Consider the following 23,201-nt stretch of genomic DNA (forward strand, 5'->3'; position numbering starts at 1 on the left):
CTAGCCACTCAGTCCTCCTCAGACACATCAGGCTTTTGTATTTCCTTCCAGGGAGAGGCTATGTATACATGTACCCAAGAAGATCTGCATACATGTTTTTTAAGTGTTTGCATTTTCTGTAGTGAGCTTGTTGAGCAGATGCAATAGAAAAACTCAATATGAAGTAGAGGAGAGAGACCATACTGAAGTAAAAAGTCGGAGGACGGAGTAAAGGTGTGCAAATGTCTCATCACCAGCAGCAGAAACGGAGTGTGGGTTCAACCCACATGAATGAAAGGAAAGATCAGGGTCTCAGGTCTGTGTGTCCATTACAATGGGCATCCCACAGCCAGCAGGCACTTACAGAGTCACAGAAAGCTGTAGCTGCTACTCACAGACAAATCACCATGGCCTGCCCTCTGGGGACACTCTGGGGTGAAACACTCTCTTAGAGGCTCAGTGGCATTTGACCACTGTCACCTTGAGTGTTCCTAGAGACCTCCCACGTTAATTTATATTACCTTAACAAGAAAGAATATTCTTTCAAGACAGAAAAAAAAATATGGCATACATTCACCAAGGAACCCACGCCAAGATGAAGCAGAGGCTCTTGGGAGCTTCTGAGCAGCTACCACAGTCCCAGATACACTTTGGCTAATACATCATCCTCATTAGAGATGTTCTTGGCAGTGAATTTGAATGAGGTTAGCTTGGATGTGTTAGCATGGATGGACTGGAGGAGAACAAATTGAACAGCTAATCCTTTTTTCAGAGAACACCCACATTTGTTTGGGATCACGAAGAAAAGAAAGCTGGAGTGTGGTATTTCTGAGTAAATTGCTGGTTCCACACATTTATAGATCACCGAGTTTTTTACTTTCTAAGTATGCTATGTTACAAATGTAGGACACACACTTGAGAGAGAGAGATGGGGGAGAGAGAGAGAGAGAGAGAGAGAGAGAGAGAGAGAGAGAGAGAGAGAGAGAGAGAACAAGAGAGGAGGAGCTGTCAGTGATAGAATTCAGAGATGAGAGGGATTGTGGCAAGAAAGGTCTTACCTCTAAGTTCCCATGAAATTTCCAGGACAGCAGTCCTTCTATATCCTCCCCCCCAACACACACACAAAATGTTGCAGAAACCAACCCAGATATATCAGATGCAATGTGTTATGACACTAGGGCAGATGTCTGCTCAGATAAGCTTCATGGGAGATTGGGGCCTGGTGAGGACTCAGCATGTGGCCTACGGATTTAGAGATGTGTGAGTTCCACTCTTATGACAGAACTCAGTTAATCAAATTCAAAGAATGCTGAACAAGAGTGATTGGCCAGCCTGGATATTAATATCAGTCAACTGATTTACGGGAGGAATGAGTATATTTTCTAATGACCAAAATGATTTTATCCACTCATGGCAGACTACATTTCAAAGACCCTTGGAGCAAGTAGAGAAGATTGCTTACTGATCATGCAATCAGGGCCCAGAGATTAGAAGACCTTCAAGTCAAGTACATCATCTCTGCCTTACAAAATTCTTGTTGAATTGGGTACACACACACACACACACACACACACACACACACACACCAGAGTATACACTGTTACTTAAAATTCTTTTAGACTGCGTAGGAATCATTGAATTGTTATGACCCAGTTCATGCCCATTTCTACAAACCAAATGCAAATTATTAAACACATTCCAGAGCTAAGACTTTGTTAGAATGATTTTTGTCACCATGACTACTGTTTGGACATTTGACAAATATCCTTAGTTACTCATAATGATAATACATAAATAGTATTCTTTTGCTTTTTAGAACTTATTTTACATTTATATTCAGCATAATTTGTTTTTAGTTTTTGAAGTTATAATATAATTATATCATTTCCTTCCTTATATTTCCTCCAGCCAACCCATCTCATACAACCCCCTTGCTCTCTCTCAAATTCATGGTCTCTTTTTAAAAAATTAGTCGTTATATTAATTCCTTAGTTAATTGTTGTTATATGTATATTCCTAAATACATGAGGATACTTTCTTATATGAGCTATACAAACTTTGACAAATACAGAGTTGTATAACTCCACAATCAAAATACAAAGCATTGTATTGCCCCCGCCAAGAGAAATGCTGTTGAATGACATTTTAAAAATAAGTTTCTTCTACATAGAGCCCACAACAGTTGCATGCCAGTGAGAGGGTCATATATCCCAACCTCCTCCATAACATACTGCCATACCTGCAGATGGACACAATGAATCTTCCTAACATGCATGCACATATTTGCTTAGCTACAAATAAATCTGTTAAGCCCCTTTTCTCTATGTACATAAAGCAAACCAAAAAGTTGACAGATATTCTAAGGACATTTTTCCTAGACAGGTAGAGACAAATTCCATCCAAATGAGATACATTAACTCTGAGGGTAGGGAAAGAGAACTGTAAGCCATATCTTCAATTCATTTCCTTCCTCTAAATAAACCACACGCACACAGATAACCCCAAACTCCCAGCTGCTCAAGTACCCAAGCCACCATACTAACCCTGCTTTTCACAAAGGAGCCCTAGATAGAACTATATATGATCTGTGCAAGTTAGTGTCTGAATTCATGTGAGGATGTGTGTGTGTGTGTGTGTGTGTGTAAAATGGCTTTCTTTAAAATGGAGTTTGATGTGATGCTTCAAGGGTAAAAGTCCTTGCTGCCAAGCCTAAGAACCGGGAATGGATCCCCGAAGCCCATGTGGTAAAAGCAGAGTACTGCGTTCACAGGTGTGTACTCTGTCCTCCATGTGAACTGTGACACAACCACATATGCACTAGCGTATTGCACAACACATGCACAAAATCACTAGTGTAAAATCATTTTAAGATGTTCTTAGACATTTATGAAACAGTGTATATCCATGTTGGTTCTGGAGATTTTGAACAATACAAGACTCCAGCTGGCTTTGTATTGTCTCTTGGTGGGTACTGAAGAATTGTTTTGGTTTGATTTTTTTTTTCCAGACAAGATCTCTCAACAAAGCCCTTGCTGAGCTGGAGTTCGTGCTGTAGACCAGGTTGACCTCAAATTTAGAGACCCACCTGCCTCCACTTCCCTAGTGCTGGGATTAAAGGCATGTGCCACACTGGCTAAAATTTCTATTTTGTTTCATGTGTATAAGTGTTTTGCCTGCATATATATCTGTGCACCATGAGTGCCTATGCCTGCAGAGGCCAGAAAGGGTGTGTATGTATGTGTTCCTGGTGCCTGTGACTCCCTGTAACTGAGTTACAGTTGGGAGCCTCTGTGTGGGTGCTGAGAATTGAGCCCAGGTGGTCTTGGAGAGCAGCCAGTCCTCTTAACCCACCAGGCCCATACTGAGGAATTCTGATGCACATTCAATTGACTGTTTTGTATGTGACCAAATCTTACAACCAGATAATGTGGCCACCATCGGCTGACAAACTATTTCCTTTAAACGAGTAGGAGAAATGAGGTTTGTAAGGTAAATGGGAACGAGAAAGGCATCTGGAATGGAAGGTGCTGGCATCTGGTTACTAGGCATAGGACACCTCTTTCTGGCCTTGCTGCTGACATAGAGCATGGCAAGCAGATCAATGTTTGAGGGCACACTGCTTCACCTGCAGGACGTATATGGAGATCCTGCATTTCCTGCCCGTCCCAGAGCATGAGGCTGAACCACTGCCTCCCATCACCTTCAGAGAGACTCAACAGTCTCCTGCTTCATTTTGTGAGCAATTAAAAACTGTGTTTTGGTCCCAAAGTCCCCAGCTAGGTTCAGAAAGAAAGGGAAACCATCAGAGCCTCACTCCTGAGGGACCTATAACGAGGTCCCTTGTATGAACAAAGAGCTTGTATGAACTATCCCTCCCTGCCTTCTCTTCTACACACATCCTTCCTCTGTCCTCTGCTTCTCACCTCACACTTTCCCTGACCCTCATCCCCTCCCTGCTTTACCCCTGTTGAGAACTGAGCGCAATGATAAACTACAGAAGCAAACCACGGGGCTTCTTAACGCGTCGCCTCTCGCCACAGAACATTGGCAAGTTTCGTGGAATAAAGAACATAGTTCCTCTCTTTTACGTGGGCGTGAATATTGCTTGCTCTGTTTCAGGATGTACAGAAGTCAGTGTGGAGTAGAGGGGATAAGTCTGCCCCTGGCACGCTGAGTCACTGTGACTCTCCTAATACCACTTACCACAGTGACCTTCAAATCATATGGGAACCGCAAAATACCAGTAATCTTATTTGGGGGAATATTTATATTTTGGTACAGTAGGTGAATTCCTAATGAAAGGGCATTATTAGAAGCATTTCCCTCCAAATTCCACGTGGTTTCATTTTAGGATTTGCCCTTCTAATTGATCCACATGATGGAAAAAAAATATAATTACTAGTTTTAATTCACCCATTCCCTATTTCCTCATAACTGACTCCCACAAATACAGCCTCTCCAAGAAGACATTGTAAGTTCTAGACTATTTTGGGACAAATCAACCCCATCCCTCCCTCCTCAAACGGTGCTCCCTGGTTCTGTGCCCACCGAGTCTGGTTACGGAGGGAATGGGGTTGAGAGCAAATTGTTCTCTGCTCAGAGAACTGAGAAATAGGTATTCTACAGTTGTCTCTCCTGTTTTTACAAAGGGCCGACTACTTCCTAAGGGTAAAGGTGTGTAGAGAGGGCATGTAGGCTGTTGTAGATGCAGGAGCCTATTGCGGCTTTTGGGGAATCTGTTCCCTGGCTAGGCTGTAGAACTTTGTGATACTTGGAGAATGGTATCAGTGTAGCTAATGCTGCATGTGAGGGTTAGCCAGGTATCAACCACTCACCACGGGATTGCGTGCAGAGTACCTCCTACAGTACTGCAGTGTGCCCTCCGTGGGGTAAGAGAGCGGGTGAAATGGGAGGGCTGGAGCCAGCCCTAGAGCTTGTGAGTGTTCCGCCAGTCATGCTCATCACATACCAAAAGTCACCATCACCTGAATCATGCAAGATAAAACAGCACAAATTTAGGCTTCATATGAAGGCTTTACATACAAGACTAACTCATCACCTCTCTCCAAACACCTTACTGAGCAAGCTGCTTTGAGCCAGGAACATGGTGGAGTCTAGAGACACAGCATCAGACCAAACAGAATGGCTCCCTATTTCTCACAGCCTAGACCAGTGGTTCTCAACCCTCCGAACACTGCAACCCCTTAATACAGTTTGTTGTGGTGATCCCAACCATGAAATTATTTTTGTTGCTGATTTGTAACTGTAATTTTGCTACTGTTATGAATTGTAAATGTAAATGTCTATGTTTTTCCCAATAGTCTTAGGTGACCCCTGTGAAAGGGTTGTTCAACCTGAAAGGGGTCATGACCCCACAGGTTGAGAACCACTAGTCTATAGGGACCTGCAAGCTGGTCTGTCAATGTTGATCCAGCACTGTCCCAGCAACTGTACCTTTGGATTTCCCAGACAAGCGACTTCCAATGTTAGATAGGGACAATCCTTCAGTCTCTAACACACGCTAAGGTAGCGCCCAATCCTTCAGTTCGACTCCAGTATTGATGTAGGCAGGAGGACATCTTCAACAGAGGAAAAGAGGCACAGGGAAGGATGGGGAAGTATTGCTAAACTCAAAGGCTATCACTACATGCAACCAGTAAGCCCTTTGGCTCTTTGGGTATGTACAACTTCATTTCTGTCACAAGACCAACACAGCCTGAGAAGGTAAAGCCTTAGTTTTTGAACCTGTAGAGTAGAGGATAAGATGCCAGTCGGTGGTGATTGACAGTGTCCGTTTGGAAAACAGAAGTTCCAGCCAGTAGCAATCCATTGGTCATGGACCTGAGCCCTTCTATGCTATCTACTCTCTTACCTCTCGAAAGCACGCCGTTTAATATACTTTCTCGTACTCTATTTTAAGCCTCTAACCATATGGGGATATCCAGGCTCCCATTTGACAGATGGGCAGCAAACCTCAAAGCTAACTTGCTCAATCTTCCACAGCCACTGATAAACCCAGCATTCAAGTCCAAACCCCTCAGGCTCAGACCGATGCTCTTTCATGATCCCACAGCTGTCCACTTGAAAATTTCAGTTCTTCCTTTCTGTGTGTTGTTTCAACACATGTAACAGGCAGGAAACTGCCTTACAGCCTGCTGGTTTTCTCCAGAGTTCTGGAAGCAGCGTGCCATGACCACCAAGTAGAGAATTTTTGCTGTTCCCAGATGCGGATCTCGTGGTCAGTCACCTGCTCTCAAATCTCTCTTGCCTCCTGCACAGGGATCCTGCAGCTGCCTGGATGCCTGTGGATCTATTTTTAGAAGTAGAGGAGGGAATCAGGGTGGTATGAACTGGAGGTGTTGGAGGGTCTATTAATAATATTTTTTTTTTTTTTTTTTTTTTTTTGCTGAGGACTCCCAGAATCGTACTTGACCAAGTTCAAGATGAATGGCCTCTGGAGATGAGCTCACCTTTTGGCACCGCCCATCCCCAGCGTTGCTTGTTTTCTGAAGGGCTTCTCCTAGCACCTGGTACTCAAAGCCAGGGCATTAGTAGCTAGCAGCAGCCTCAGTTGATTGCTCTCCAAGAAGGCCAAGCAGGAAGCAGGGCTAATTCCCTTGACCTCTGTAGGGATTGGCAGTGTTCCCTAAGATCCTTCAGCAGAAGAGGCCTGCTGTTTTAAAGATCTGAACAAACAGCCATGGGTGGATCCCTGCTTTTTAAACCTTCCTGGGGTCACCAACTTTATTCTAGCATACATGAAACACTCTTTTAGGAATGGGAGACTAGAAAGTCAAAACAGGGGGAAATTTATTTTAAGGTGTTAAAACAAGTATGATATTAGGATATACATATATAAAATCTCGGCCTCTGGGAACATAATAGTGGCATACACACACACACACACACACACACACACACACACACACACACATATATATATTTAAACCTTAGTTCAAAATATTTCTTTGACTTACCAGATTAACAGTAACAACATAAAAATGCAAACATGTGCTTATGATGTTAGTTTTATGGTAAGAGTGTCACAATTAGTGTGACCAATTCATAATGTCAAACTTAATATTAAACAAGACAGTAGCAAAGGGAATAAACTAAAATACCTTCAGTTTCAAAGTCAGTGATGACCTTCTTGTCCAAACAGATTCCCCATAGAAGAACATGTGACAGAAAGAAAGGGTCCTGGTATCCCCAGCCACAACTTTCCAAGCACCTGCTTAATAACCTAACAAAACAGACCCCATTACAGGTCCATTAGTAACAAATTCTCAAGTCAAGTATGAACTAAGAAAAATGCTTGTCTTAACCACACTGGAGTGAACCAGAGACCACTTTGCTTCGGGGTGGGCTCTTCAGATAGTGACAGGCACTGACCTTCAAGAATCCTTTTCAGTCCCCGTGGCCTCCTTGCCAAAGGCAATCTCTCTTTGTAAAGTGACTCTGAAAGCAGCTCTGGCTCCCTGAAACTCCACAGAGAATCACTATTGCTCTGTTCAATGCCATAGCCTTTCCTGAAGGCTAATCTAGAAAACCCATGGTTCAGACCATGCTCGTATAGCTCTGTGAATGTAGAGACCAGAGCAAACATGGGAAGACACCAAGGAACCTGTAAGGTCCCCACCTCTGGCTACTTGACAGTAGCATTGCCCAACTTTTGTTTGAATGGCCACCTACATTTTCTGGGAGACACAAAGCAAGGCTTTTCTCCTCCTCCAACCCTCCACTTCCTACAATTGCCTGGGGTGCTTAAAGAGCTTGCATTTTGTAAATGAGAATTTCTTGAGGAAGCAGGACTTGCATTTGCTGGACACACATCTCTCTTTCTTAATTACTAAGCAGCAAGCCCAAAGAAAGAGCAAAAAAACAGGGCCATCCCCCACCCCAACTTGCTAAATGCAAAATAAATGTTAGTAGGTATCATCATCACCACCACCATCATTGTTACTATTACTTTAGTTCTCGGGATAGTTCACCGAAGAGCTTTAAATGGTGCTTAAATATTTATGTAGTAAGGATATTTCCCCCTCAATAGATTGTTAGTGTATGAACTTGCTATTCAAATATTAAAAATCCATTTTTATCTTAATTGCACTATACTTCTCAAACATCTCAACAAAACAAAACAAGCTCACACATAATTTGGGAATGTCTATATATTTGTAAAAACTCAATGTGTCACCAAAGGTTCTAGAAAATGAGGAGAAGATGGCAGATGTCTCATCCTAGGACCCTCGTCCTACACTCTTACCCACAGCCTCCAGGCACTTTAGGTCCCTCTTCCAGCCCCTTAACCAGTGGCTCTAGTTCCGCCCTTACATGTAGCAAGCCTATCTCCCTGAGAGCCTCTAACAAGCAGGGAGGCTATCACAACTCAAAAGGTTTGTGTAGCAAGAACCCTCACTGAAAAGGCAGAAACAGCCACTGTTTATTCTATCCGTGTTCTAGTGGAAAAGGAGAACAGGGACAAGCAGATCCATGAAAAGACACACATCCCTTGGTCCAGGCTTTGGTCTGCTGGTTCTTGTAGCAGTGCCGGAGAGGGTCATCATGGTGTAGGATCTGGCTTAGTGGGTGACATGACAGGTCCCATGGGCTGCCCTTGATGTGAACATCTGCATGAAGAGAGAATCACAGGTGTGGGTTTACAGATTCCTAGCACTGGAATCCCCCCCTTGAAATTGCTTCTGATTGAGATTTAGACGTGTATGGACTGACAGAATGTCTTCAGAACATGGAAGTGCCCACATTTTTCCCTTCATGTCAGTCTCCTCTACTCAGCAGCTTACCTTGATCAGGGTGGATACTCATCCACACTATGCCTGAGAGCAGCATTGGAGTCTTCTTTTATGGTCTTTGAATATCATAATCTGGCGTAGCACTCAAGCATTGGCAGCAGAAGACAGTTTTCATATTCAGGAAACTGACGGATGAAGCACATTAAAAACATCTTGATCCAAAGCAATACAGAACTTCTGTCTCAAAAAACAAAAACAAAACAAAAACAAACAGAAACAAACAAACAAAAAACAAAAACCATCTTGGGTAGATACAACGGCAACTCAGATTGACAAACGGGGCAGAATGTGCCCAGTTCTGACTCCTCTGAGGAGCTAGCTGTGTAACTTAAACACATCAGTTCATCTCCAGGGCTTTGTGGCCCTCACTGTAAATAGAAGGGAGGAGAAGAGGGCAACATAAGGGACAGATGAGTTTCAGGGTTCCTCCAGACAGATCCACTCCTAGCCTCTACGGTACTGAAGATCTGTGGTTCTGTAGTTTGCAATAGGTCCTCGGACTTCACTCTTCTTGATCAGTGCTCCCCACATTAGCAGGTGAGATCCGAAGAGCTCAAAGGGTCAATATAAACAAGTATTACTCTTTATAAGTTAGTATTGATCCATAACCCAAACCCTAATTCAGAAAAGGTTGAAAACAAAGCAAAGCAAAACCACACAACAATGTCTTTCTCTTTAAAGGGACCCTGCCAAGGATGCAGAAGGCAATGAAGATGGTCAAAGATGAGGATGGACCTTTCCACGCCACTGTGAAGAACATCCCCTCCTTTCCCCGCTGCCTTCAGCCCGAGGCTTCCCGAGGGAAGGCTCCCCAAAGACACTCCTTCCCCGAAGCTCTCCGAGGCCCCTTTCCCCAGTTTCGATATGAACCTCCAGGAGACCTTGATGGATTCCCCGAGGTCTTCGAGGGAGGAGGCTCCCGGAAACGGAAGAGCATGCCCACAAAGATGCCTTACAACCACCCTGCTGAAGAAGCCGGGACTGCTGAGGAGAACAAGAACCTGGGCCCTCCCAACCTGGCTCTGCTTTTCCCGCAGCCACCGCGCCCCAAGTGCGACTCTCAGATGATCGACCTGTGCAATGTGGGCTTGCAGTTCTACCGTACCCTGGAGCACCTGGGGGGCAAAGCGGTCAAGCAGGAGCCGGTGAAGCCCAGCGCCGTGTGGCCCCAGCCGGCAGCCCCTGCCTTCCTGCCTGCGCCTTACCCCTACTACCCCAAAGTCCACCCGGGACTCATGTTCCCCTTCTTCATGCCCTCGTCCTCACCCTTCCCCTTCAGCAGGCACACCTTCCTGGCCAAGCAGCCCCCCGAGCCAGTGTTACCCCGCAAAGTGGAGCCCCTGGAAAGCGAGGAGACCAAGCAGAAGGTGGAGAGGGTGGACGTGAATGTGCAGATCGATGACAGCTACTATGTGGACGTGGGTGGGGCTCAGAAGCGCTGGCAGTGCCCCACCTGTGACAAGTCCTACACCTCCAAGTACAACCTGGTGACGCACATCCTGGGCCACAGTGGGATCAAGCCGCACGCGTGCACCCGCTGCGGGAAGCTCTTCAAGCAGCTCAGCCACCTGCACACCCACATGCTGACACACCAGGGCACGCGGCCCCACAAATGCCAGGTGTGCCACAAGGCCTTCACCCAGACCAGCCACCTGAAGCGCCACATGATGCAGCACAGCGAGGTGAAGCCGCACAACTGTCGCGTGTGCAGTCGGGGCTTTGCCTACCCCAGCGAGCTCAAGGCCCACGAGGCCAAACACGCCAGCGGGCGTGAGAACATTTGTGTGGAGTGCGGCCTCGACTTCCCCACCCTGGCTCAGCTGAAGAGGCATCTCACTACGCACCGCGGCCCCATCCAGTACCACTGCTCCGAGTGCGACAAGACCTTCCAGTACCCCAGCCAGCTGCAGAATCACATGATGAAACACAAAGACATCCGTCCCTACATCTGCTCTGAGTGTGGCATGGAGTTCGTGCAGCCCCACCACCTCAAGCAGCACTCGCTCACCCACAAGGTATGGGGGAGGGGCGTCAGTGGGTGGGGAGGGGGTGTTGCTAGACCAGCAGCGAAGGAACACAGCTGGGGACCTGTGGGTGGGGAGATCCACGCTGTGTGGCCCTGGCTAAGATACTCCATTCGCCATACTTGAGTCCCCGGGGCTTCTTCCCAACTTCACATTGCAAACAGTGAGCAACATGACAGTGGACAATCAATTAAGCCCTTTCCCAGAATAGCCTCAGAGTGCAAGGTGGGACTGGAAATTACCAATGCAGACATTTGGAGAGGACACGAGGAAGGAGGAAGGAAGCAGCTGGCTGCTGTGATATTTCTGCTTAGCCCCCGAGAAGCCTTGGAATTTTGTTTCTAGAAACTTCTTTTAGGGTGCTAGTGTGTGTGTGTGTGTGAGTGTGTGTGTGTGTGTGCGCGTGCGTGTGTGTGCATGGGTGTATGTATATGTGTGTCTGTGTGTGTGCGTGAGTGTGTGCGTGCGTGTGTATGTGTGTCTGTGTGTGTGCGTGCGTGTGTGCATGCGTGTGTTTGTGCATGTGTGTGTGCATGCGTGTGTGCATGCATGTGTGTGCATGTGTGTGTGTGTGTGTAGGAGGTGGGGGAATGCATGTCATCAGATAGCACATGAAAGCCATCTTCTAGAGGATTCTCTGAGAGCTCTTTCCAGCTGAAGCAGGGGCTACTTCTGGTTTGTTGGCTGGTTCTGCTGTGAGACCTGCTTCCTCAGGTGGCTATAAACTGGGGCAGAGTTTGGCCTTGTCACTCAGGGCCAGCTCTTCCCTGTCGGCTTGGGTTCACTAGTCTGTGGTATCCTTGTGGGGAGCAGGAGGGAGCTTCCTTCTTTGCTTGGTTTTAATTTCTCTGGGCTCAGATCTTGGTGGAGAAATACCGACCCATTTCTGCCTCATTTGTAACTGGTGCTCCGTAGGTCATCAAGCAGAAACAGGCAAGGCTCCAGTGGCATCTTGAGCTCTTACTCCGGCAGGTCTGACTTGGGCCTGCTTTGAAATGCCAAAAGGGGACTTTTGCCCCCCACTGACCTCTAGTCTCACCCTTGACCTCAGTGGTTTTCTTGGCAAGGAAGACTTCTAGGAAGCCAGTGTCTCTAAACCATCCTTTGTTTCCTAAAGGTCATGAGAGGACTGGCCAGCTGAGGTAATACTACCCACTTGGCTCTCCTGGGTTTCATTTGTTAGGTTAGGACAAAAGCAGCAGAGATGTGCTTCCTGCTGGACAAAGGGCACCTGTAGGCTCCATCCGAGGGGCACTGCCTGCCAAGAGCAGGAACCATCAGCAGAGGACCTGGGCTTAGATCTAGCCACAAAGGCTTAGCTCAGGGTACCTACCAGTGGCTGTGGAAAAGGAATCAGATGTTACTGATTTTCAATCATATGGATTCTGCCAGGCAATAGAAAATGCAGTTCAGATGGGGGAAAGAACCTGTTGTCTAACATGTATTTCCTTCAAATCTGTAAACAACGTATGTTTTCAGTAGAGACATGAGAAAACAGTGGGAGCTAGAGTTCACTGAGTACTTGCTTGGTGGTTCTTGACTCATTCATGTTGGTTCTCAAGGACCCTGGGATCTGCCCCTGACCAAAAGTGAAGACACCAAGATATAATGAGGTCTGTCAGGGAACCCCGCATCAGCACCCAAATCTTTATTTACTCACTTACTTTTTTTATTTTGTGCTTATGTGCATACATAGGCAAGTGCCTGTGTAGAGGCAAGAAGTGAACTTGGTGTCTACTGTTGCTCTCCACTTTATCTTTTTGACATAGGTTCTCTCACCGAACTGGAGTTCATCAATTGGCTAGAGAGTCTGACCAGAAAGCCTCTGGCGTCCTCCTTCCTCTGCCTCCTAGTGCTAGGATTGCAGACACACCTTGCTACGCTTGGCTTTTTCTGTGAGCATCATGAATGCTCATACACCGTGTGCCACTCTACTTGGTTTATGTATAGTTGGGGCTTCAACCCAGGTCCTCATGCATACAAGGCAAGTGCTTTATCAACTGGGTCACGGACCCAGACCACCCTCCATCTTGAGAGGAGAAATCTTCACCACAAAAGACCGTGGAACTTATTCTTTAATGTTTCACAGTCAGTAAATGGCTGGACAGACACATGAACCCACCCTTTTGGGCTCACCACACTCTAACTTGAATAAGTGACGATATAACTACAATCAGAGCTAACTTGGAATCTGTCATTCTTTAGGTCACTTATGGATACCAGATGGTATGGATTTTTAAGGTGTTAAATTTGGTAACTTGTTCTAACCCTCATTTTAGTGCCAAGGTTCTTTTAAAAGTCATTCTTGCGTTGGACAACAGTACACACCTGTAGTCCCAGCCACCCAGGAGGCTGGAGCAGGAGGATTACTTGAACTCAGGGATACAACACTAGCCTCAGCAACACGGTGAAGCCCTGTATCAAAAAGTCACTGTAGAGCCTGGAGAGATGGCTCACTTGAGAGAATATATTGCCCTTGCAGAAGCTCTGAGCATGCTTCCCAGCACAGACCATAACAGATAGTTATGGTGGCTCATAACCATCTGTAACTCCAGTTCCAGGCACTTTTGATCCCCTGTTCTGACCTCCTCAGGTACCAGGCATGTAGGTGGGATACATACATAACATACATACATGCATACATGCAAGCATTCATACACATAAAATAAATCTAACGTTGTTTTTAAATCATCATGGATGGACACATTTGGCACTGGACTTCTCTGGGAAGCGAAGGTTGTTGAGAAAGCTGATATTCCTTGTGGGAGTGCCTGGGAAGGCTCTGAATTAAGAACATCAGCACTCAAACCCTTTAAACACTCACTGTACATAGTGAGGAAACCAGACGACCTTCTGTTCTAGTTTCCAATTTAGAAGGTTGTCCCATGCCAAAAATTTTCCAAAAGAAGCAGTTGAACTACATACAGAAGGCTCCAGAGCTACGGCCCCCATGGGTCAGCATGGCCTGTGGGAACCCAGGGGACCAACTGGAGAGGGTGATTATGTAGTTGTAATTGATTGAAGCAAGGATGAATGGCTCTTTTGGGATTTTTGAGTCCTTTAGTAGAACTGCTGAGACATTGGCTTCCTTCTGGAAAATGATAATATCAGTTTAGAGCTTTTTCATCATCATCAAAGGCAAATTATAGACTCATTTCTTATCATTCTGCAGGGCTCTTACCAAAATTATATTAATCCTCCCAATCTGTTGCTGTAGAATTAACCCCATCAGTAGTGGAACACCACGGTGGCTTTCTTTTCTTATAGTGGTCAGCTAGTTTATGATGTTTGGAGGGGGGGAATAGTAGATTATGTAATCACCTTCCAAGGAAATCACAACTTAACATGGCTGAAGCTGTGCCATTTGGATGTTCTCATTTGTCTCCAAGGTTCTTGTGGATTCATGTGTCAAAGAGGCCCATTCTACAGCTCTCATGGAAGCCTGGAACACATTGAACACTCACTGTTTTGAACCTTCCTCTCCACAGGGTGTGAAGGAGCACAAATGTGGGATCTGTGGGCGTGAGTTCACCCTGCTGGCCAACATGAAGAGACATGTGTTGATCCACACTAACATCCGAGCCTATCAGTGTCACCTCTGCTACAAGAGCTTCGTGCAGAAGCAGACCCTCAAGGCACACATGATTGTCCACTCTGATGTGAAGCCTTTCAAATGCAAGGTAGGAAGAAGGGAGAGGACCCCAGGGGCTATGCAAAGGTTGGACAGGCAAGACCTCGGGGAAACTTCTCCTCTGAGGCTCACAGTAGGTCTGTGGCCAAGTTCAAGTCACACCCACCATGTTGCCTCTGTTTCTGCCATGCATGTTCACAGTAATTCTTAGCTGGTCCCTGTTTAAGTGACTGTGGCATTAGTGTTTGGGTTGGGGATGGGGTAGGCAGGCAGTCATGAAAAGTCTGGGTATAGAAAGCTCACTGTAGAATGACTTGGAAGAGGAGGAAGTCTAGAGTGGAAAAACTAGGCTGACCCTGTTTCCATTATAAGCTAATGAGCTGGCATAAAAAGGAATCTGAAAACCTAACACACACACACACACACACACACACATACACACACACACACACACACACACACACAGAGAGAGAGAGAGAGGGGGGGGGGAGAGAGAGAGAGTCCCTTCCTTGTCTTCCCTCCTCCCCTCTTGACACTTGGGCTAAATCTTATAACATGAAAGTAGACATCCCAAAGAGGATTCTGGTGTGCCAACTTCCTTCTATCTGGATAGATTGCTAATTCTTAAGATAGTTGCAGCACTAACCATAATAGCTGAGGTGTGGAACCACCTTAAAAGGATGAGGTGAAGAGAAGATGCTCCTTATACATGATGGAGTACTACTCGGCCATAAAGGGAACAAAACCCTAGATCTATGTCAAACATGAATAAAGACCATATTGGAGGGCAATAAGCCAGGCAGAGAGAGACAAATATTGCATATCATCGCTCACTCATATGTAAGAGTTAAATTGATTTCATAAAAGTAGAACTGAGAACAGTGGTTACTAAAAGCCAGGAAGGGGAGGAAGGAGAGGAGACAGACACTGGAGATGGGGGGAGTATGGTCCAGTGTTCCACAATACAGCAAGGTGGCTGGTTACCAAGACTTTGTTGGATATTTCCCTAAAAGATAGATTTTGAGCAACCCCAATATCAAGATATGGTTCTGAGTGTACTAATGACCATGATGTACTCACCACATGTTCTATACATGAATCTAAATATTATACTATATCCAACATACATGTACAGTTACTTTGTGTCAATTCTAAATACTGAAAAAGTAGAATCCAAAGCTAACCCTTCAAACGACCCCAGAAAAGCTGTGTGGACTGAGGAGCAACTCAGCTTCTAGAGTGTTTTTCCTTTATTCTTAAGTACCACATGGCCCAGGGTCTAAGGACCTTTGCAGATGCTGCATCAGATTACTTTTGTTCATTCTTATTTTATCAGCTGAGAGGATAGTGAGATCTTACAAGACCCTGGCTTCCCAAGGCTGCCCTGCCCCAGGGCTGTCTCAAGAGGATTGCTTAGGCCTAGATGGATGGGAGACTGTAGGGGTGGGTGCCATCCCACTCAGGAAGAGAGAGCAGAGCGGGAAGAAGGCATAATGCATTCAGACAGTAGAGTGTGTCTGGGTGAAATCTAAGTTTTCCTTTCCTGGTACTGCTTGTTGACTAGAGTGAGGGTGACTCACTTTGCAAATCTGCATCCCTGCAATGGGATTCCCTCCTTCCAGGAGGGGGTAGCTGCTTTCATCCCTGGGCAGTGTGGCCCCCACTTGAAGGAACCCCCTGTGAAGTCGACTTTTTTCCTGTGCTGGCAGCTTGTCCGCAGGGTGAGGGGTCAGGAAGCAGAGCTTCCCTAGGCCGTGCGGACATTGTCTGGAGGGGGCCTTCTCCCCCCCACTCCTTTTCCTGCCACCCACCTCTGTTTCCCCTTCTTTTCTCCAAGCTTTCTGTCCTTTGAAAGTCACATTATGTCCATCTTGAGTGTGTCAGTTAAAGAAGGAGAGACCAGTGTGTCCGATGGGGACATCACTTTCAGGAAGGCCCAGTGGGGAATGGAAAGGCAAGGCTTCTTTGCAGGGGACACGCCATCTCAAGAGCAAGAAAAGCATTAATTCAAAGGCAAGACCCGCCTGATGAAGAAGCGCATGCAGCTCCAAGTCACTGGGCCCTACCAGTATCCTTCTCTCTCTCCAGATACTCCTCCACTCCCTTCTTACTCTGTTGACTCCTCCGAGTTCCTCAACATCTACAGGGGCTCTTCCTGCAGAGATTTTACTATCTCCTATGCGTGGAGGTGCAGGCATGCTGTCTTATGCCTAGATGTCAAGCATGAATTGCATTAATTATCTTACCAACTGGTGGCTGGAGTACAATTGTTATTCTTTAAAGGGAACTACCTCTTAGTTTCTTCTCGAAAGACACATACACTCTCTCAGTCAAGCCATCTCCCATCTTACTGTGTCTCCTCTGACCCCTCCGTAGAGATATCCCTCCCTGAGATGGAGGGATAGATGAGGGAAGAGACATAATTAGGGCGAGCCCCTGAGATGGAGTGGTAGGTCAGGGCAAAGATCCTGTCTTGGGGGTTAAGCCCCTGAGATGGAGGGGCAGGTCAGTGCAGATATACAGTCTAGGGGGAGCGCCTGAAGTGGAAGTCAGGGCAGAGCCTGCCTAAGCAATGTGGGATCAGGGACTGTTTCAAAGATCTCTTGGGCCTGATAGTATGTGAGCATCTAGAAAGTTCTCTGTCGAACCAGAGCACAGAAAGTGTACAGAGCAGTGCATGTTGGGCCTAGTGCTGCAGTGAGCCATCCTCGATGGATGTTTTAGCCTCTGCCCTTCTCCTCTCCAACCATGGTACATCATACATGGTCCCAAGAGCATGGGGTAGTCAGCTGTGTGGCTCAGAAACTTCATTTTATCTCTCCCTTTAGGGTTACTTGGGCTCTCTTGATGTCTGGCCCACATCACCAGATCCCATAAAAAAGTGAACTCCCAGCTTTGAGGGCTTCTACGTGGTGTTTGGGTCCTGTCAGAAGGCCAGAATACAGCTTTTCACCCTGAGTGTTATCTGTTAGATAAAAGGCATTCTCATCAAACTTGGCTGGCCCTGCTCCAACGCTTAGACATTTCTGAAATAGCAGTCCACATGCATCACCTTGACCAAGCCCTGTCTTCCTGAAAGCTCCAGACACATGCACCAGGGTCTCCTTCTTCTCCCCTCTGCTTCCTTGCTGGAACATTCTCTGAACTAGCCTTTGGTACCATCTGTCTTTGTTATTTCTCCAGATGTGCCTGGCATGCATGGGTTACATGTCATACAGGTTTGTCTATGTACATGAGAACCACCAGTTCAAGAGATGTGCAGAGCTTAAGGCCCAGTTCAGGACTCAGAAGGGCAGGATGATCTTGAGATGTCCTGTGGACTTTGCTTCCTATCCATTTTCAGCTGGATGGAAATCTGGCCCTGGGTGGAAGGTTGTGGGGGATTGGAAGGGTTAGACGAGAGATGGAGGCCACTTGTTCATTGCCACGCACTTCATAAGCAGCTGAGACAAATGTCTGGCCAGGGACATAGCGATGATGATGGGAAGAAGTGTAAGCAGTTACACCCAAGCATGATAGTCATAACATAGGATAGTTAGTTTCATCCCATGATTGATATGGCTGGGGAAAAGGACCAGGCTTGCTTCCCTTCAGCAGCGAGCTGGTTCTATTGCCTCTCCCCCAAAATTTGCAACAAGAAAGATTCTTTTAGTAATAGTGTCTAATTTCTTGGGATTTTCGCCATTAAAACACCTTCCTCAATGTAAATCCTTCCCCCTGCTGGAGCATGGCGAGCTCTCATTGGAAACAGCTGTCCCCAGTGAGCAGAGACGTTCACTAGAATTAAGCATTAACAACAGGATGGAAAATTAGTGTTTCCATTCTGTGTTTCTTTCTTACACACACACACACACACACACACACACACACACACACACACTTATATATGTCATACATTTATTTATGACTGCCCTTCTGGACTCTTGCTATTGGCCCAACTTCTAGACTCTTTGCTCCTGGGAGCCAGCTGGAGTTAATCCAGAGACCCAGCCTGTAGACTTAAGCTATGTTTCACAAATACTCTTCCCAGATTCTGCGTAAGCACACGGGCCTTGATTTGGATACTATCCTTGTAGTGGCCACACTCCATAATAGCAAAGAACCAGCTGCCGTCTTTGGAAAACCTGTCCAGGAAAAGCTTCCATCCAGAATTTCCGGGACAAATTCTCTTTTGAGATGGGTGAAGCCCGGAGCTGCCTAAGTTATGAATCACAGGCATCTACAGACTTTTCAACAGCAGAGAGCTGAGGGCTGGAGGCCTGTGAGTGGAACAGAGGGGTGAAGTCACCTCGGAAATGGTCTTGACTTCTCCCAATCGACTGTCGGCTGTTTGGTGCTCCAGAAAGGGAGCGACCAGACTGGGCAGTTTGCAGGGACTCGGTGCCTGGGGTCAGAGTTTTCAGGCTGGCATGGAGGGAGTTAAGGCTGTGACCAGATAGCAGCCCTTTGGCAGCAAAGCCCTCCTCCTAGGCAGAAGGAAGGATATAGCTGTATGAACTGCCTGCTTAACAATGCCTAGCATGTCCCCAGGGGCCCGCCTGCAAATAGATTTCATCTTGCTTTCTCTTGTACTTTTCAGAGCTTCCTGTTTTCTCACGGTCCTTTTGGACAGTTTACAGTCTCTCTCTCCCTCCCTCCCTCCCTCCCGCTCCCTTTGAGGAAAGGAACACCCTTCTTATTAAAGAGGGAGAGGGAAAAGAATGTAAGGGAAGGGCAGTTGAGCCGAGGCCATTCTCTTGGGCTGGCTGGAGCTCTTTGACCTTTCTTCTCAGAATAGGAAGAAAAGCTTCCTGGGACGCCTTAGCTCTGAAGCTCACCTCAGACAGTTGTAGCCAGGCCCCGTGCTGCTTGGCCTTCTGCCTCTGGACTCAGCCAAGTGGCTGCTGCTACCATTGCCCCATCTCTGCCCACGGCTGACCTCCATGGCAGCTGCTGCCGCAGGGGCTCATGGGAAGCCAGTTACTCCAGACCCTGTACCTTGGGGTGGTGGATGGGAAGGGCACCAGAAGGCCAGAGCAGGGAGACTGAAGCAAAGAGGACACGTGGCAGCTGTTTCCAGGGCACCCTGGACATCAGAGAGCCATGTGGTGGGCTCCCCCAAAGCCTGTGAATCTATAGGGAATCTTTAGTTTCCACCCAGGACTCCTCCTGCCTGAGCTTCTATTCAGTCCCAGGTCACCTGGCAGGGGTTAGCCAGAAGATTCCCTTTCCGTTCCTTTGATGTTTGAAAAGAACAGCACCCTTGCTGGGGTCCTGTGGCTCACATCTGGAAAGACAGAAGCCAAGTCTGCAGCCCTCCACCACACCCGCACCAGCGTCTCTCTTACTTTAACGCAGACTTTGTTAGATCGTTCATCCAGTGCCCGCTTGGGAATGTGCTTATATTTTCAACTCAAGATTAAGGGAAGCCTTCACTTCAGCTACTGACTTCTCCTAGAGAAGAAATGAGCTTTGCCGTTCCCTCCACAATCTTCTCCTTCCTGTCTAGTTCTCCTCCCCAGCTGCAAGGACCAGTTCTGCTTAGAGCTGATACCCCAGGACTCTATCAAGAGCAGAGCCCAGGCTCTTTCTCTAACCTCTCTTCACTGTCTGAGGGGTCTGGCTCTGTGTGTCACAGACTTAGATGAACAAACAAACGACAACCTCTCTACACTTGGGCATTGCCGTGTGAGGACACTCTTCTGGGAACAATGGAGAAGCAAGTGTTGTGGATGAGGACCACAGGGCTCTGGAGGTCAGAGGTGGAGGAAGAGGCTGAGTAGCTACAGCTGATGTGTGAATGGAGCCCATGTGCTCCTGGTCTTTGTGACCTGTCTCCATCCTTCTGTCATTGAGGGTTTCAGTCTACAGACTGGTGCCTGTAGGCTCGTGGGGACCAGTAAAGTCTTTAAGATTTTGTACGGGGTGATAGTATTTCCTGACTCGTTTATATATTCTCCCAGCCTAATGTTTAACTACTCATTGAGGGTATTGTGCATGTAGCCCTGTGCCTGATATTGAGCTTGGTTGCAAAGAAGATTGAGGTAACCCTTGAACTGAAAACTCCCTGGGACACTTTGGGAGTTCAGAGTTGACTTGCCTCCACTGATCTTCATTGTGACACCCAATGGCTACCATCAGTCATGCTGGGTAACTCTATTATAAAAAAAAGTGAAGCTTGCCTATAGGACAAAATATAGCCTCTTTTACCATCAGACATAATAGAGCTGACCTGTCATGTTCCACAGCGGGCTTTCCTTCAGACCATTGGAATTTCTTTGGAGGACAATGTAATGTGTCTTGTTTTGTTCTGTGTTTTGCGGCAGAGTCTCTCTTTGTAGTATTGTCTGTCATGGAATTCATTGTATAGACCAGGCTGGCCTTAAACTTACAGAGATCTGACATTGTAATTTAAAGTCCAATGTAAATTTAAATACAAATATAATGTACCCACATACCAATAAAATGTCCCAAGAAGTTTTATATTGAAAGAATTGGGCCAGAAAATCTGTAGCACAGGACAATTCACTAGGCTTTCAAAAAAGATCAAAAAGGTAGCTTGTCTATACTAGATACTGTTGTTGTGATGAAACACCATGACCAAAGTAAGTTGGACGGGAAAGGATTTATTTTTCAGTTTATACTTCTAGATAACAGTTCATTCCCGAGGAAAGTCAGGACAGGAACCTGGAGGCAGGAGCTGATGCAGAGGCCATGGAGGAGTGATGCTTACTGGCTTTCTCCCCCTGGCTTGCTCAGGTCCACAATGGGCTGGACCCTGCCCCATCAATCACTAATTAAGAAATTGCCCTACAGCCAGATCTCATGGCAACATTTTCTCAATTGCCTTTCCCTTGTTTCAGATAACTCTAGCTTGTGCCAAGTTGACATAAATCTATCTAGCACAGTTGTCTGAGACTGAAGGAGAACCTGCAGAACCCCAAAGGTGGCCATTATGATGAACACACACCTCTGAGCATAGACTTGTGGCAAGAGAGATTGACAAGTGGAACCTTTGATGGTTGATAGGTGGGACCATGGGACAGATGAACTGCAGGACCTTGTCTTGGATGGATAAGACAGCCATGAGCAGTTGGTCCTCACCACAGCAGCAGTAGTTCCCTTACCTGTGATGTAGACTGAAGAATCTACAAATAGTTATGAAGATCCCTTGATACTTCTTGATACTTGTGCCAAGGCAAAAAGTAAAGGACACACCACACATACTTCAAGTAAGGGCTAAACTACTCAAGTGTGTGCTCGTGTGTGTGTGTGTGTGTGTGTGTGTGTGTGTGTGTGGTGTGGTGTGTGTGTGTGTGTGTGTGTGTGTTTGGCACATGTTCTTGTAGAGGCCATAAGACAACCTCAGATGTCATTTACCAGGATCTATCTGACTTTTCCTCTCCATCTTCCTCTCTCTCTCTCTCTCTCTCTCTCTCTCTCTCTCTCTCTCTCTCTCTCTCTCTCTCTCTGCTTCCCTCCTTCCTCCTCTCCCTCCCTCCACCTCCTCTGCACTATGGTCGCAGAGGTATGTCACCCCACTCAGCTTTTGACAAAGGTGCTTGGAGTTCAACTCTGGTCCCCGAGCTTGGACAGCAAACATTTTACCAGCCAAGCTGATGCCCCAGATCCACCTCTCTAATGGAGTGTTTCAACCTACTCCAGAGTCTGACACCTGAGCAGTGAGATAAGGACTGGAAGAGGGATGTCTCACACCACAGAAGCCAGTGCAGACGGCCTTCACCCTGTCATTTCAATGCTGTCTGTCTGCTTTGAGTGGAGCATCTGACCATCTATGCCTGGACTTGCCCAGCGATCGAACCCATCCTCTGCTTTTGGCTTCTCTCTCCCACTTGGGGCTTTTAAAATTCTTCTCCTGCAACATGTCCCACCGCACTGAGGACCTGTTGTGTGTCAAGCACCCACAAGGCACCTTGCAATCAAAAGGCGGGCAGAGCCTTCACTGACTCAGCCTGCTGGGTGGGAAGCATACTTTTAGTATTGACCAAGTGCTGGTCCCACAACTGCACCAGTGACACACCTCCAAACACCCAGGAAGCATCCCACAAAACATAATGGGGGGCTTCTTTTCCTCAAAAGGTAATGTGGATCTTTAGGTCTGAGGGGGTTTTCTTTTTCCTTAGCTATCATAGAGAAGTGGAAGTGGGTAAACTAAGCTAAAGATTATAACTTTACAAAAACCTTTAGACATCTGCAAAACTGAGCACAGCTCAGTGTCATCATGAATTCTGTCTGGTGGGAATAAGGAAAGAATTGATCCCTCCCGTGGCTTCTCCAGTGGCAGCTGGAATTAGATCCGTTTTCTCATCCTTTCCACCTCTTGGGGTGTGGTCTTTTGTTCTTTCCCCTCACTCCATCCTGGGGTTCAACCCTGTGGCTTACAAATGTATGGAAGCACTGTACCCCTGAGGTTCACTCCCAGGCTTCGGGCATCACCATCTTCTAATGTGTGTGGTGTAGTTACTCTGAGCTTGGAAGTCTTTCTAGGATACCAAATTCGTCCTTGCTGGCCAGGAATCCAAGGGGAGAAATGTGCTTCAAATCTTCAACCACAAATCATTCAACAATACTGATCCAGCCACTCATCGTCTATATGTGGACTATTTGGGTCCGCTGTGCAGCCCCAAGCTGCCCCCTCTTACCCAGCATCCCTGTGCTAGCCTCCCAAGGTCAATCTTGAGCTGTGCCCATTCTTCCGAGGTTACCTCCACTGCCCTTCCCTAAAGAAAATAGTGTCTTTGGTGATAGAAAATC

At 46.6% G+C, this 23,201-nt stretch overlaps 1 protein-coding gene across 1 annotated transcript in view; it reads left to right on the forward strand.

The window, feature by feature from the left end:
- The window catches only part of Znf366 (zinc finger protein 366), a 54,928-nt gene that overhangs the window by 28,477 nt on the left and 3,250 nt on the right, over positions 1-23,201 (forward strand). The window contains exons 2-3 of the mRNA XM_051182828.1: positions 9,474-10,807; positions 14,305-14,496. Coding sequence (XP_051038785.1) covers positions 9,488-10,807; positions 14,305-14,496 — 1,512 coding nt within the window. The 5' untranslated portion in view covers positions 9,474-9,487. The remainder of the gene's footprint in view (positions 1-9,473; positions 10,808-14,304; positions 14,497-23,201) is intronic.

Source organism: Phodopus roborovskii, unplaced genomic scaffold, assembly GCF_943737965.1.
Source record: "Phodopus roborovskii unplaced genomic scaffold, PHOROB, whole genome shotgun sequence".
Classification (NCBI taxonomy): domain Eukaryota; kingdom Metazoa; phylum Chordata; class Mammalia; order Rodentia; family Cricetidae; genus Phodopus; species Phodopus roborovskii.